General features: G+C 60.1%; 4 protein-coding genes across 4 annotated transcripts; 2 read left to right on the forward strand and 2 right to left on the reverse strand.

The window, feature by feature from the left end:
* Nucleotides 1-52: 52 nt before the first annotated feature.
* On the forward strand, nt 53-3,798 carry CHLRE_12g519600v5 (uncharacterized protein). The gene is made up of 9 exons (XM_043068361.1): nt 53-416; nt 576-713; nt 907-1,108; nt 1,248-1,338; nt 1,657-1,861; nt 2,126-2,197; nt 2,290-2,322; nt 2,593-2,627; nt 2,790-3,798. The coding sequence occupies exons 1-9, from the start codon at nt 378-380 to the stop codon at nt 3,034-3,036; spliced, it is 1,062 nt and encodes a 353-aa protein (XP_042918456.1). The 5' UTR covers nt 53-377; the 3' UTR covers nt 3,037-3,798.
* A 64-nt stretch (nt 3,799-3,862) lies between these two features.
* Nucleotides 3,863-7,684, forward strand: CHLRE_12g519651v5 (uncharacterized protein). The gene is made up of 8 exons (XM_043068362.1): nt 3,863-4,208; nt 4,699-4,900; nt 5,115-5,205; nt 5,327-5,528; nt 5,725-5,796; nt 6,045-6,077; nt 6,293-6,327; nt 6,641-7,684. Exons 1-8 carry the CDS (start codon nt 4,074-4,076, stop codon nt 6,960-6,962), a joined length of 1,092 nt encoding a protein of 363 aa, XP_042918457.1. The 5' UTR covers nt 3,863-4,073; the 3' UTR covers nt 6,963-7,684.
* Nucleotides 7,685-7,896: 212 nt separating this feature from the next.
* On the reverse strand, nt 7,897-10,922 carry CHLRE_12g519700v5 (uncharacterized protein). The gene is made up of 5 exons (XM_043068363.1): nt 10,555-10,922; nt 10,415-10,484; nt 9,667-9,787; nt 9,207-9,338; nt 7,897-9,003 (listed from the first exon to the last, which is right to left on the reverse strand). The coding sequence occupies exons 1-5, from the start codon at nt 10,886-10,888 to the stop codon at nt 8,875-8,877; spliced, it is 786 nt and encodes a 261-aa protein (XP_042918458.1). The 5' UTR covers nt 10,889-10,922; the 3' UTR covers nt 7,897-8,874.
* Nucleotides 10,923-11,040: 118 nt separating this feature from the next.
* CHLRE_12g519750v5 (uncharacterized protein) lies at nt 11,041-14,592 on the reverse strand. The gene is made up of 10 exons (XM_043068364.1): nt 14,378-14,592; nt 13,908-14,114; nt 13,577-13,696; nt 13,372-13,425; nt 12,983-13,138; nt 12,673-12,843; nt 12,460-12,538; nt 12,264-12,317; nt 11,853-12,082; nt 11,041-11,649 (listed from the first exon to the last, which is right to left on the reverse strand). Exons 1-10 carry the CDS (start codon nt 14,378-14,380, stop codon nt 11,527-11,529), a joined length of 1,197 nt encoding a protein of 398 aa, XP_042918459.1. The 5' UTR covers nt 14,381-14,592; the 3' UTR covers nt 11,041-11,526.
* Nucleotides 14,593-15,185: the final 593 nt, after the last annotated feature.

Genomic DNA, 15,185 nt, shown 5'->3' on the forward strand with positions numbered 1-15,185 from the left:
CGACGCCAGCGTCGCCTGACCCTTCGCCTACTTCCCTCTTCTTCGACGCCCACTATATATCAAGTCATCAAACCATATAAGAGCTACACTAGAAGGCGATTTTGCCTGCACAGCGCGAGCGGCATAACTGCCCGCAACATCGCAATCCATCACCTTCTTTTCTGCGTGGATTTGGTTTAGCTGGTCGCCTGGAATCCCTCAGTGCGCATCACGATGATATAGCTAAACTGGCGGTGCTTAGTGGGCGTGGGAAGATATCAGAAGGCTGAGCCATCACCATCGACCAGTCCATTGACCACACGCCTCGCCACCACCAATCACAAGGCGCTCATTAGCTGGGCACAATGACCTCTCCAACAAGCACATATCGTCCAATCATGAAGGCCGGGGGGTCCGCCCTGTTGCTGGCATTGCTGGTGCGTCTGACCTGACCTGACCTGACCTACCCAACCACATCCAAGCCCTGACCGCGCCTCAAACCTGACCCCTGAACTTTGATGACCTGATTCGTCGCCCACCTGTCATCCAGCCATCACCACCCAGCCCGTAACCCACCCACACACCGTCACCCGTAGGCAGCATTGGGGTTGGGCGTCGGTGCACGCCACGTGCGCCTGCTGCAGTCACAGCCGGCACGGTCACCCACACCCGCTCATCACCAAACCGCCGGCTGCCCCCAGTCCCCTGTAGCTTTCCTCCAGAAGACACACAAGGTGCAACAAAGAGAGATGGGATCTTTCGACGTTGGGTAATCGTTTAAATCATGGAAATCTGATGGGGCTCACCTTGTACAATTTGCTTGCTGACCGTGGTGTTGTTGGGGAGCGGCCAACTTCACTTCATGAGCTGCAGGTGTGCGCAGTCATTGATCACAGCCTACCCATTGACCCACGTGGTCCGCCGCAGGTGACTCAACGGTTCCTGGACAGCGCCGTGCTGGCCAAACAGCAGGTGCAGGAGCGGTGCGGCGGATACCACCGGGTGCTGTACGCGATAACTGATGACTTGGGTCCGGCCAACTCGACCAAGGCAATTGCTGTAGCGGCGGACCTGAAGGCTCTGCGGGCGACGCTTGGGGAGGATGGCGTAATCGCACTTGGGCCCCAAGGTGCATGGGTGCGCTTATCGATCGTATACGGATGTTATTTCGCAGCATTCAACTATCCTTGAAACACCCGCAACCTGCCATCCACACGCCAGGTTATAACATGGCCCTGCTTAGCCTACGGTATTGACCCCGTTTGCAGACTTCTCCACCACTTTCGGTTTTGAGTGGAATAAGTTCCCAATACCCGGCCGCTTCACGTGGAACCACTGTGATGCACCGGAGCTCGTGTGGTGAGTCAGCGCGACCGATGCTGGCAATGGATGCCACACGACGCCACTGGCCAGGGCCCAGGGGCTTTCGTGGCTGGGGCACACACATAGTAAGGGACAGCCGGCAGCGTGTACCGTGTGTGCCCCAAGCATATATGTGCTGCCTGCTAGCTCCGACAGCCTCTTCTGGGATCGTGTGCATTCGTTTCCTTAATCAACCATCGTCGATAACAAGCGCATGGCTGTGCACGGGGCCGGTTGCTCACCTCTGATCCAAATTGATCCGGATGCTATGTGCCGCTTCGAGTACCGTAATCAAGTCACCCCATGCGCCCCCAGGTTCGACCTGTTCAGTCGGGATCTGGACCCGGCCATCAAGCACGTGTGGGCGGCGGAGTACGACGTGGCGTGGACCGGCGACATCGCGGGCGTGTTCGGGACCTTCCCTGAGCGGCCCGACTTCATTTGCAGCCACGACTTCAAATCTGGCGGCACAAACATTGGATCCGGCTGGTCCAACTACCATCTGCGGACCTGGCTGCAGGTGGGGATCGATCCGGGTCATGGGCCGGTGCGGCCTTGCTAGTGGACGACCATGGGGCAATGCTGCGATGGGCAGTCCGGACTATGGCGCTTGTGGATCAAGCCAAGTTACCGGGGAAGAAACAAAGCCGTGTCGACATGCCTGCAGATAGAGTGCATGCGTACGTTCTCTGATGACGTGTGTACCGCTTGCTTGGGTGAGCGCCATGAGGGTTTCTGTGAGTACCGTACACGCACACGCCTTCCTCACGCGCGGCCTTCGCAGGGCACTGAGGTGAAGCAGTGCTTCATCATGCTGGCGCGTTACAGCCTGCGCTACATGCGCGTGTTCTGGGAGGTGCGTGGGTATGGAATCTGTTCGGCGGTACAAACCCAGAACGCAGCTGAACATGCGTATGGCTTCCCCGCAACCCATCCACACACGCACAGGAGACCCGCATGGGGCATCTCCAATTCTGTGAGGTACGAAGTCCCTCGCGGGCTGGGAGGTTGGACAGCCTGAGTATTTGGGCCCCTAGGGATGCTTAGCTTAGGACCGCTTCAGGGGCCGGCGGATTGAACCTTTCTTGCTCGCTCTCGCACACCAAGCCACCAGCTTGCCGCTTTCCTGTGTGACAAGGGCGCCTCGGTGTGATCTCCCATCTTACCTATTGGCATGGAAACGTAGCGCCTTTGTTGCCCAGTCCTAATTCTGCTGGATCTGCCCGTGCCTCGCCCATGCATTGCATCCAGATATCTGGAGCTGCAATCTGCAGCAAACACCACACGTAAGCAGCCCGCATTTGTTGTTTGCCCTTCGGGTGTGGGCCTGAGGCCTGAGAGCTTGCTGGCTGCGGGCTCGCTGGCCTTATGAAAGCTTGCGCCCCACGATGTTGCCACACCAGCTAAGTGCCCCAAGCATGTTGCATCAACCTGCTGGTCCTGGACAGGTGGTGCCAGATCCACTCGTTCGACCAGCACAGTGACGTGGTGGGGCGGGACAGCAAGGGCGGCTCGCTCTTCCACTTCAGCAGCCACATTGCTGAGGAGGAGTGGCGGAGGCAGGTTGCGGCGTTTGGGGCGGCCCAGGCGACAAGCACTCTGAACGGCAGTAGTGCAGCCGCGGGGGCGGCCCCGAGTGGGAATGGAAAGCATGACAAGATGCCGGGCCACATCTTTCACGCATTGAAGTGGTGAACCAGGTAAAGCAATAAGGGGCCATCAGGTATGGAGGCATTACATGTTCCCGCAATGTTGTGAACGAATTTGACAGGTGAGTTGTAACTGTCGGGGTTGGTTAGTAGTGATGAGCTGGGGCGTGGCAGACGTGCACCCGCGTGCACCGGCTGAAGACTGGAACCGCCGGATGCAGTATCCAAGCTTCTGTATGTACCGCAAGCTTCTGTATGTACCGCAAGCTTCTGTATGTACCGCCAGGTGTTTGTCAGTCGGTGACGAGTACGGCGGAGTGCAATGGTGCGTCGGCAATTGTGGTAGCTGCGTACGTGCGTGTCGAGCTGGGCGCTCACCACGGCGCTCACTCGTGGCAACCAGTGGCAACAGCAGTCGAAGGTCCGCCGGCGCCCTCAGGCCAGGGTTGAATCAGGCTGTCGTGAATAATTATGATTGTTAGCAATATATTGGTGCTGAGGAACAAAGTGCACGGGCAGTGGCAGGCAGCGATGGGGAGGGGGCAGGCCATTTGGGCCAGGGGGGGCGGGGGGATGTGCACGGGGGATGCGCGGCGTGTAGTCCTCACATACTGCAAGCTCTGCGATCTGCGAGGTGCCAAGTCGATCAAAGAGTTCATTATGGTATCACAATACAAAATTTCATCGAAAATCGGCTCAGTTCAAGTCTGCTGCAATCGTCGCGGGTTCCGCCTGAATCCGTCGCGGCCGTCAACTTCTGGTGAAACGCGTTCAGGCGACAAATGAAGAAATGTAAGCATACAAAGAAACCTTGTTTGCTGCAAGCAGTAAAAAAGTACAGTAGCCGAAATCGTGCCAGCAGTTTCAGGTTCGCAAAGCAGTGCAACTGGCGCTGCCCGAACACCTCACCTGCCTGCACTTGCAGACGCTGCACTAGATGATTTAATGACATATTTACATTGACAGACCGGGTGTTCTCGGTGGCGGACTGTAAGACCGTCGCATCGACGAGAACTCAGCAGCGTCGCACTTCTGCGACACCACACCACTTCTATAGAAATGAGTCGTGTACACATATTGCTGATGCTGATACTACACACAACGGGCAGCGCAGTGCGCGGCTTGCGTGTGTTGCAGCAGCATGCGTCGACGCCAATAGCACCCGTCCGCGCGGCGGGTTGCCCGCCCCCAGTCGCCTTCCTCCAAAAGACGCATAAGGTGGGCGGTAGCGAGGGATTGTACTGGAGGTGTGGGTGCCCGACTGCCCGGCTGCTGCTAAGTAAGCGTGTGCGTGCGTCGGGCCTACATGTCGGACTAGTCGGACAGCAGTATGCGAAGGGTAGGAATTAGCCGGCCTGGCGCCTCGTGGGGAGCAGGTCTAGCCAGGTTGCCCCGCACTGTTGAACAACAGCGGAGAAAGCCAGGTGTCAGGGTTAAAACCCCGGGAGGAATGCGTGTGGAGCGGTTCAAGGATAATGCCTGGGCCTGCGTCCAGACGAGTGGTTTAAGCCCGGCCACGCCCAGCATCCGTTGTGTTCCGCCGCCAAAGCGCCCTGGCATTCCTGGGAGAGCCTGTCAGCTGGAGGACGTGTGACATGCTTTCCTGAGTTGGCATTGGCACACACATGTGCTGGCGGCACGAAAGCGCAACTACGTAACTACCAGCAGTCAACCGCGTCTCAACCATGCACCCCCTCGCGGCCTGCAGGTGACTCAGCGGTTCCTGGACAGCGCCGTGTTAGCCAAACAGCAGGTGCAGGAGCGCTGCGGCGGGTACCACCGAGTGCTGTACTCGGTCCACGAGGACGTACGCAATGCCAGCTCACCCAAAGCCCGTGCGGTGGCATCGGATTTACGGCGGCTACGGGCGGCACTGGGGGAGGACGGCGTGATTACGTTCGGCATCCACGGTGCGTGGGCGTATGTTGTTGGCTGCACGCGCACGCCTTCACCTGCGGTCGGGCTTGACCTGCACATACATACATGCGGCAGATGCAGGGATCTGCACGCATGCGCCAGTGCAGCACCCAAGATGCAGCAACCGACCGTTCTCCCTCCCCCCTAATAAACTTTCCCCTACCCACATATTAAGCCCTAAACCCCAAATTCCCCTTCCCATGACAGATTTCTCAACCACATTTAACTTCGATTGGGGCAAGTCCCCGCTGCGGGGAAGGTTTTCATGGAACCACTGTGACGCACCAGAGCTCGTGTGGTGAGTGTGCGCGAATGTGGAGGTATTCCTCGCCTGCACATGTCGGGATATCATGCTGCTGAAGGCATCGCCACCTCAATCGCCCCGTGCCCCCCTCCCGCCCTCCAATGCCCCCCCCCAGGTTTGACCTCTTCAGTCGGGATCTGGACCCGGCCATCAAGCATGTGTGGACGGCGGAGTACGACGTGGCTTGGACTGGCGACATTGCGGGCGTGTTTGGGACCTTCCCTGAGCGGCCCGACTTCGTTTGCAGCACGAACCACAAGAAGGGCATGTCGGTTAAGCCCGGCTGGGCGAACCACAAACTGCGAACCTGGCTGCAGGTGGGTTACGCCTGATGAGGGCTGTGAACATAGTTTCCATCCTGGAACCCGGGGCGGGGCTGTGCAGCCGCAGGTGGCCTGTGCCTTGCGGCACCGAGCCTTCCGGCCGGAGTGCCACACCCCCACGCACACGTTGGTCGCTGGGGTGATGCATTGTCAACGGGATACCACGTGCGTGCTTTCCAACCCTCCACAGGACAACGAGGTGAAGCAGTGCTTCATCATGCTGGCGCGTTACAGCCTGCGCTACATGCGCGTGTTCTGGGAGGTGCGTGGGTCCAGCAGCGGTGCGCGGTGCGAGCGATTCATCTCAACCGCGCACCTAGGGAGTAGCGAGGCACATATCAGCACCGATGGCATGGAACGCATAGCACGTTCGTGGTGTGGAGCTCCCGTGTGGCGGTTGGCCGGCCCCCGAGGTCAGTCCAGCCGCCGGGCGCCGGCTGCTCCAATTGCAGATGTTCGATTGCTCATCACTACTAAGGCCTGTGCATGCGCCACCATCATAACATACAGGAGACACGCATGGGACACCTCCAGTTTTGCGAGGTAGGTATGCATGAAGGGCCCTCGTGGTGGGCGGGAACAAGCCACGCACAACTAGCACAGCTCCATGACATCACCGCTTCTACCGCTTCACTCGGTACCCCTTAGCGTCCGGCACGGTGCACCACGCTATCCAGCAGGGAGCCTTGCACCCAGCTATTGCGACCTTGGATGTCTTGATGATTTGACTCAGGTTCATTACCCTGCGTGCACTATAGGTCTCCGGGGCAGCCATCTGCAACAGACACCATCTGTGAGTGGGATGCTGTATGCGCGCGTGTGTGCGTGCATGCGGGACGCAACTTGCCAGCCATGACAACGTTGTACGGGCTCACGCTGCGGGCTTGTGGGGATACTGCCTGTGGGCACAGGCGACTGCTGCCCTGCTGCCTACTGCTGGGTGGCAGACCTGTGGACTCGCAAAGTCGCTTCCCCCTCCGGCCGATTTTGACCCGCCGCCTATTTGCGATCAATAGGAACGCACGCACGCGGACTGAAATGAACTGATAATGAGATGAAGGCCACTGACGCAACATATTCCGTGCATGTTGTCTTTCCGCATGCAGTTGGTGCCAGATCCACACGTTCAACTCAAGCAGTGACATAGTGGGGAGGGACGCCAATGGCACGTCCATGTACCAGTACAACAAGCACATCAGTGAGGAGGAGTGGGGGCAGCTGGCTGCGGGGAACGCAGTACTTGCGCAAGAGACGCCGCCCCCAGCAGACGACCCGCAGCAAGCAGGGGAAGCAGCATCGGAAGAGGCCGCATCGGGACAGGTGGTGGAAGAAACTGGTAGGCGAGTTACTAGGGCGGGGGACTCGGCGGTTAGTCGGGGGGTGATGGCCTCAGCGCCGGGCCACATATTCCACGCGGTCAAATGGTAGAGCTTTGAGCGAGCATGCATCGTGGTGGGGGCTGGGCGCGGTATCCGTGTGCACGTGCCGGTTGTCGTGACACACACGTACCTGCATGTCGGCTTGCATGGCGGGTATACGAATGTGGGCTTTCCATTTGGTGGCTGCACTGCGTAAAGTGCACCCGTGTTTTCATGGGCCGTGAGCTCCTGAATGCGCCGTCTTTATTCAAGCTAGGTGTTTTTGCCTTTCCGGCACGGTGGTGCATTGCCATCAAATGCGGTGTACGTAGATAGTGACATGTGCTGGGATTGGAACGGGCGCGACCGGGCGGCCCGTGCAATTCATTGAAGGAGTGAGTGCAGACGGCAACGATGCCGCAGCGTGGGTATGCTCAAGACTTTGCACACACGTGGTGGTGATATGGGATTCACGACCCGATTACTGATTCATGAACCCAAACCCGTTTGTTGATGACTGGTGGGCATTGTTGGCGGATACTTAGAAGGGATGTGACCAAGACACCTACTGTACTGACCTACCATGGGTTTACCGAGTACTGCAGGGTGCACTCGTGGGGTGCACTCCTGTTTTGCGCCATTCCTCGAGGGGGATGCAACTTTTGACGCGTGATGTACTGCTGTATATATGGGCTTGTGGCCGAGTGGGTGGATGTATAAGCAGCGGGGGTGCTTGGCCGGGATGAGTTGTTTGTCTAAAGGGGGGTTGCGTGAGCCCATAACTTGTCGGGGCCCGGCCGGCGGGGCGGGGCAGCAGGGCACGCGCACTGGTGATGTGGGAAACAGGGGTAGACATAATGGCTGCTGGTGGACACGCATGCACGGTCAGGCGCACAGGCCCAAACGGCAGCGGCGTGGGCCGTGGGGAATACGGTACATGGAGGCGGCATGGCGGGGTATGCGGCTGAGGTCACGACAGGAGAGCTAGCATGGAGCCGCCAAGTCAGAAATTACCAATGGTGGTGCTGGCAGCCGGCGCTTGGTTGGCGGGGCGGGGCTGCGTGCACTCGCATTCGCATTCGCATCTACGCATTTCAATGACACGTACGGCCAGCGTGTTGCGGCAGTTCCATCCTGTCTTCCTAAGAACGCCAGCATACAGCAGCCACCTTCCGTCAGCCAGCCATGGTCCCGTCGGTTACGAGGTAACACGTGAACTAGCAACTTGCGCTACTGACTGCCTGCTCTCGTGCCGCCTGCAAGCCCGCTCCGCCTTCTGCTCTGGTCTACGTACCCATTAGTTCCACAACGCACGTCGATAACATGTCCTCCGCGCGCACCCATGATGGCAACGTCACCTAACAAGCAGCCACATCACGGCGGGACGACCATACGCATGCCACTGCCTGACTCCGCACCTCCAACCAGGGGCAGCGGTGTGGCACACACCGTAAGTGTCTCTGCACATAGCTGACATCTGCAGACCCGATCCGTGCAGCAGTAGGAGGGGGCTAGGGGCACTTCTACTCATGCACGCACCCGAGAGCACTCGGCATTCAGTAGCAAAGTATAGTCGCAACACCCCCCGCGCAACCGGCCATGCACCTTATAGCACTGCGTCGAGTGCGGCGGCAGTGCTTCCACTTGATTCCGTACTCACATGCGAAATCAACCCGAGCCTCAATCCTCAGCCCATGCGCTGGTACGGCCGCCCTGTTCAAGGGCGCACCCCAGGCCATATTCCGCTTTCTCACACGTTTCAAGCCGCTGAGCCCAATTCTCATTCCTACCAGACCTCTTTACCCAAGCGCAGCCGCAAGCGATAAGACATGCCGTCCCAAGATAACCCAAGATAACGCCGTCGCGCGGCCGCGCCTATTCAAGCAGCACGTCACCATATCCCAACATGCCGACACAATGCTCCAGAGCGTTTCAGCAAGACCCCACCACACCCCATCATCACCTGCCACAGTGCCACTGCCTCACATCCGCCCGCTCCGCACGTGCAGCTCGCGCAACGACGCCAGGTAGCCCAGCAGTTCGGACTTGCCCGTGCCCGTCTTGGAGCTGGTCTCGAAGCAGCGCGGCAGCGCCTCCCACTCCTCAGCCATCTGTGGGAAAGGTGACAAGGCTGATGACGTGCGTGCGGGAGAGTTTGTTTTAGTTGGACTGCCTAACTCATGCTAGACCCCACGAGCAGCGAAAGGCAGATGCAAGCAGGCGCGCGCACAACGGGTATCCCCCCCGCCATCACTGCCACCACCGCCGGTTGCTGTGCTACCGGCCGGGACGCCGCGGCCGCCGCCTCGCTCACCATCTGTTTGAATGCCTTGACATTGGCGGCGTTGGTCGGCATGTCCTTCTTGCGATTGTCAATCTTGGTAAACACGATGCAGAATGGCACCTCACACTCCGCCAGCCAGTCGGCACAGTCCCGGTCCACGGTCTGCGCATGGCGATGCAGGAACAGGGGCCGTGTGCGAGTTTGGGTCCACTTAACAAAGAGCGCGACTGGAGGGCCGCGTGCCGCGTATGCACGTGTCCTGGACGTTTGGCAACTCGTCGGTCGAGTTCATGAGCCGCGTGTCACAACAATGTGAAGCTATCCCTCTGCCTGGACGACGTCCCTCGCATCGCGACATGCCATCAGTACCACCACCACCACAACCACAACCACCGGGACTCCATCGCCCCCAACCATGCCGCAACGCCCGCCTTTCCCACCCTCTGCCGCCAACCCGCCCCCTGCCGACTCTCCAGCCTGGCCCACTTGCCTGCGGCGGCAGCGACGAGTCCACCAGCAGCATGACGCTGACCAGGTTGTCGCGTGTGATGAAGTAGTCCTTGGTAAAGCGAAGCCACTCCTCGCGATTGGACTTGCCGGCCTTGGCGAACCTGCGAAGATGGGCGATTGTAACTTTGTAAGCAAGGGAGGCGAGGAAGTTTGGGGGCCGGGCAGGGGGGCCGGCACGCGCGGGCAGAGGAAGAAAGGCCGGACCGGCCGGCTCCCGACCGGCTCCCATCCCGACCGACGCCCATCCACTTGCATTAGCGAGGCCAAACAATTCGGAACTAATGTTAGCATTCTCGCAACCACCTCAGCTAGTTGAGGGCCGCGTGTTTGAGGAGGCCAGCAGCACGTAAACCACACACTAAACACAGGGAAGGCAGGGAGGGAGCAACCCGCACGTGCGGGCGGGGTGTGGGGTGCAAGGTGCGGGTCATGGGGCCGTGCTCCGGCACCGTCCTACCAAGTTCCTCCAGCCCTTTCCTCGCTGCCTGGAAGTCCCGTGTCAGGATTCCGGGGGCTGAGGCGGCATAAGCGGACGGCGAGGGAGGCCGCTAGATCGCGCATCAATCAAACGGCAACGCCAGGCCACGCCCTGCACCTTGAGTGAGGGCTAGCGGCAGCGCGCACAGCTGGCGGCTGCGGGGAGTCGGCGCCCAAGGTCTGCGCGGCCGACAGGGGCCGGCACAGGCCCACGGGCGACCACCCGAACCCTAGGAGTCACCCGCACGCACCCGTAGCCAGGCAGGTCCACCAGATACCACGAGTCGTTGATGAGGTAATGGTTAATGAGCTTTGTCATGCCTGCAGGGAAGCGGCCGCCAGAAATAATTTGTCGATTCGTCGCCGACCCACAATTGCCAGCGGCGCTTACCCGGCTCCTTCGACACCTTCGCCAGCCTGTCATTGTTGGTTAACGAGTTGATAAGAGATGACTTGCCCACATTTGACCGGCCGATAAATGCGAATTCCGGTATGCGGTCCGGCGGGCAGTCCGCAACTCGCGTGCTGCTCTTAATGAACGCTGACTTCTTCACGTTGCTGTTAAGAGGAGTTGGGAGCTCTAGTTCCAAGTAGGTGAAGCCATCGGAGCTTGTGCTAGGCCCCGCGGCGACGCGGAAAGCACGCGCGGTGCGCCTGGCCGTGGGGACATGGCGGCATGCCAAGCCCAGAGCTTGTGGTGACAACGGCCGCTGGCTTATTGCCATTGAGGGTAGTGTGCGTGGTAACCGTAAGGTAACCATGTGCGTGAAACCGGAAGAATATGCAGCTGGGGATGCAGTGGCGGTCAAGCAAATCAGCTGCCGAATGGGCCGCATGGTCGTACCATGCATGGAGGGGCTGTGCTGCACCATCAAGCCGTGTCTGAACGTTACAGCCAGGACAACGCGTCTGTCCCTAAAAATTTCTATGAGGCCTGAAAATAATACTTGCATGAGTGCTCATGTGCTCAAGAATGTGTGCAGTGGTCACCAGCACAGGTCGCTTCCAAACAGACCAGCTCTTGATTCAAAGCCAATGCATGAATGCAGTTCTATCCCGTTCATTGCGCAAGCTTCCCAACACTGCTGATTCTGCCGGTGTAGAGGACTAGTGGTCTGCATGCACATTAGGCAGTCCACCTCTCCAGCTAAAGCTTCGTCAGCCCCCGTGGGTCCCAGCGCGCCTGCACACAACGAACGCGCCCCGTCTGGCCGCGACCACGCTGGGGTGTCTCCATATCCCACATCTAGCACAGCCCGGATGCACTCTTTCTCCTCCCGCCCCCTTGACATCATCAGCATCAGCTGAGGCGCAGCAGCGCTTGCCGGCGCTCCACCGGCACCACCTCCAGCCCTCCGTGGCCTCACGCGACCACCATGGCATGTGGGATTGCGGCGTAGCTGTAGTTGTACTGGGCGGGCAGGGGCGGATCACCGTCCAGGCCGCAGCCCTTGCGGAAGGGGCAGGTGCCGGCGGGATAGGCTCCCTGCAGCCAGGACCACCCGAAAGGAGGGAGGGTCAGACATTTGTCGTTGGGCGTTGGGTCTGCCGCGCGTGCCTGCTTTCCCCACACCAGCCACAAGACCCTGTGACCAGTGCCTGTCACCCCTTCCGCCCACCACAACTTCAAGCTCACTCGCCCTGTAACAATGCATACAAACTCAATCCCCACCCAGTGCGGATCCCTACCTGCAACAACCTCAAGTTGGTCAACCTGACGTGGTTTTCCAGCTTTTCCAAGAAGCGCCCCGCGCCGCTGGCACCGAATCCGGCGCCCCAGCGGCCCATGTAGCAGGCCGACGCTACGTTCTGCTGCCGGCCCCAGCACCGCACACCCGTCTCGGGCTTGTGAGTGCCCGACGTCTCGTTGGGCGTGGCGCGTGACTTGTACACCAGGGGCATGAAGGCCACATGCCAGCCTGAGGGATGGGGTTTGGGAGCGGCGACGCCGCAAAAGCTTTGGGTGCTGACTGCTGAACAAGCCGACCCGTGCCTTAACGCACCGTGCTGCGGAGTCCATGCCACGCGCCCACGCCGCCAATCTCCCGGCCTCCCATTTGCCTTGCCCATTTGCCCTGGCCCTTTGCCCTGCCCGCTCACCTGCAACCCACATCCGGATGGTCAGCTCCCAGTCCGACCAGATGCCGCACTCCCCTGCCGGGCGCCACCAACACATGAGAGGCTGGGTAAGCTCAGCATTCACGAAGGGGGGAGCCGCAGCGGGGCAGTAGCCGCCTGCCGCCCCGCCAACTCGCGGCTGGCACTAGCACACACCGGTCACCACCAGTCCACCCACCAGGGTCCGATATGCCCTCATCGAAGCCGCCCACTGCTCTGAGGGCGGAGCGGCGGAACGCGATGGGCGCCAAGTCCACCTGCCGTCGCGGCACAAAGGCACAGACGCGGTGTGATGTACGGGCCCGACACGAATCCTGATATCAAAGCACTATTGTACACTTGTGACCCTCTAGAGCTGTGACTGCTGTACACCACACACTCGCACTCCCACCTGGAAAGCAAACATCATGGTGTTGCCGGTTTTGGGGTCGCGCCAGTTGTTGAAGTCGCGGTCGTTGCCCTCGCCGTGGCCGAGCTGGAAGCCGTTCATCCCGACCATGGCCAGCGCCGGCATGGACTCAAACTGGGCCACCAGCTTGGGCAGCCAGGAGCAGTCCTCCGGCTGTGGGGTTGGGGGCGTTAGAAGAAGGCGATGTTGGGGGGCTTCCAGGCATGACAGGAAGTCGTGGACCGAAGGAGTGCGGGGGTTAGGAGTCCGGTCAGGCGGCCGAGCGGCTGCGCGGCACCAATTCCGTACGCACCATCAGTTTGTCATCATCCTGCAGCAGTACGATGTACTTGCCGCGCGCCATGCCCGTCATGCGGTTGTACGAGCGCAGCTCGTGCACATTGTATGACAGCACCGGCACCACTGCGCCGCCGGTGGCAGCGCTGACGTTGGCCCACAGCCGCCCCTCCTGCGGTTTGGGCGCCGTAGCGTGCGTGCGTAAGTGCACCGCCACACGGGAGCACCTTCAGCTGGACGGGTGTGGCCGGGAGGGGCCTGGCATCCGGTGCTGGATTGCGTGTGACTGCTGGCATACGGGTCGCAAAAAGATTGCCATGGACTGCGCATGGATTTGTGCTGCCCACCCCGCTCGACCTGCACGGCCCAAACCTCCCGTGTAACACACACGTAGGCCTGACTCACGTGCGGGCTGTCCACGTTGACTACCAGCTCGATGGCCATGTGCCGCTGACATGCCTGTACGAAACAAGCAGTCGGCGAGCAGGTGAAAAGGGGACTGGGCGCAGATGCAGACCGCAGGGTAGGCACGTTGCTCCCAACCGCAAACATTTCAGGCGACGAAGTAGGCGTCATTAGCATTCCGCACTCGCACGCAGCAGCCACCCACGTGCAGTAGCTGCAGGTAGGTGGGCACGGCGTTGGGCCGCCTGAAATACTGCAGCGCCAGGGACACCAGCGGCGTGTCCGGGTACAGCCGCGGCTGCAGGTGGCCGCTCACACAGTGGACCTGTGGAGGGTGTGCGCATGCGTGTGCGTGTGCGATTGGGGGGAAGGCGGTGCTAGGAGGTGCGAGACCTCAGCGCGTCACCCCGTACCATGGCACTGACCACCTTTCGCCAGCATAACTTCACCAGTATCCCCCTCACTCGTTGGGCTCGGGCACCCCCTCTTGGATTCCGGAACGAACTAAACCCCCTTCCTTCACCTCCACTGCCTACCAGGTCCTGCACGCTGGTGGTGGCCGCAATGAGGCCGCCATCCCGCAGCTGCCGCACCACCGCCGTGATGTTGGCTGCCGCCTGGTGCATCGCCGCAACCGCGGCCGCCCGCCGCCCCTCCACGTAGCTGGCGTTCCAGGCGGTACGCCAGGCGCCGGCCTCTTCTGGGCTGGTGGGCGGGACACTAAGCCGCGACAGCAGATTGCCCTGGCATAGTTGAGGACGCAGCAGGGCAACGGAGCGTGTCGATAAAGCAGCAAAGAGAAGGAGGTGGGTCACCTGAGGCGGGGGCCTGAACGCTGTGGTACGGTGGGGCAAGCACACCCTTGCCGCAGAGCCCGAAGGGGAAGGAGGCAGTGGCGGTACCACTGCCACTGGCGTCCTCCTTCGGGCTGGCTGGGATACAGACCGACACGCGAACCGGTGCATTATTCAGGGCTTCAGCTATCGACGCAGCATAGCCTACTTACCATGTCATGCTCTATCTTTTTGTTTTGCGTCCAAAGCTGGAAGGCATCTCTTAGCTCGTTAAGCTCAGGCGAGTGCGGTGGCAGCTTTTTTAATCGCTCTTCGCAGTATGGAAGACGTGATAGCTTAGGTAGCTGGTCGCCTGATAGATGGCCCGCCAGCACAAGCAACAGGGCAAGGCCTAACTGCAGCCGAGCCTGTCGCCCGCGGTCACGTGTAATTACCATAGTTGGCTCAGTTCATTTTACTATATACTGTATGTCATCCGTGTGTGCTGAAGCAAAACAAACTGCGCTCTTACTGATGATCAACACAGCTGAGTCTGAGTCCCCCACGATTGGATACAAGAGAGGAGTGCCGAGGGAGATGCAGTGCCCTCCACATGCCCCCACGGTACTAGGGCCATCCGTTGGCACTCGCCAACGCCGCGTCCCCACACGCCGAAGCCATGCATTGGGTTTGCCAGGGTTTGCCACCACGGTCCCATAGGTTGGCCGGGGCAATCACCAGCGCAGGAGCGAGACAGACGGCCTCACTGTCAGCGCTGTATGAGAGCAGCTGGTGACAGGGACAACAGGCTCAAGACTGACCGGGCGGGCCCGGGGGGAGTCAGGCATCCAACGATGCTCGACAGCTGCCTCGACAGTTCAAAGCGCGGGGGGCCCCCGCACTGCCCCCAGTCCCCGACGCTGTGCCTTCGCACCTGGACACGATCCTGCTTCTTGTGCTGCCTCCGTCCTCATTGGCCGAGTTTCCATTATATTTGATAGTATAAATTGCTTTACCCCACCGTTTGGCTATCGGATTCCA

The sequence above is a fragment of the Chlamydomonas reinhardtii genome, chromosome 12 (genome assembly GCF_000002595.2).
Source record: "Chlamydomonas reinhardtii strain CC-503 cw92 mt+ chromosome 12, whole genome shotgun sequence".
Taxonomy (NCBI): Eukaryota; Viridiplantae; Chlorophyta; class Chlorophyceae; order Chlamydomonadales; family Chlamydomonadaceae; genus Chlamydomonas; species Chlamydomonas reinhardtii.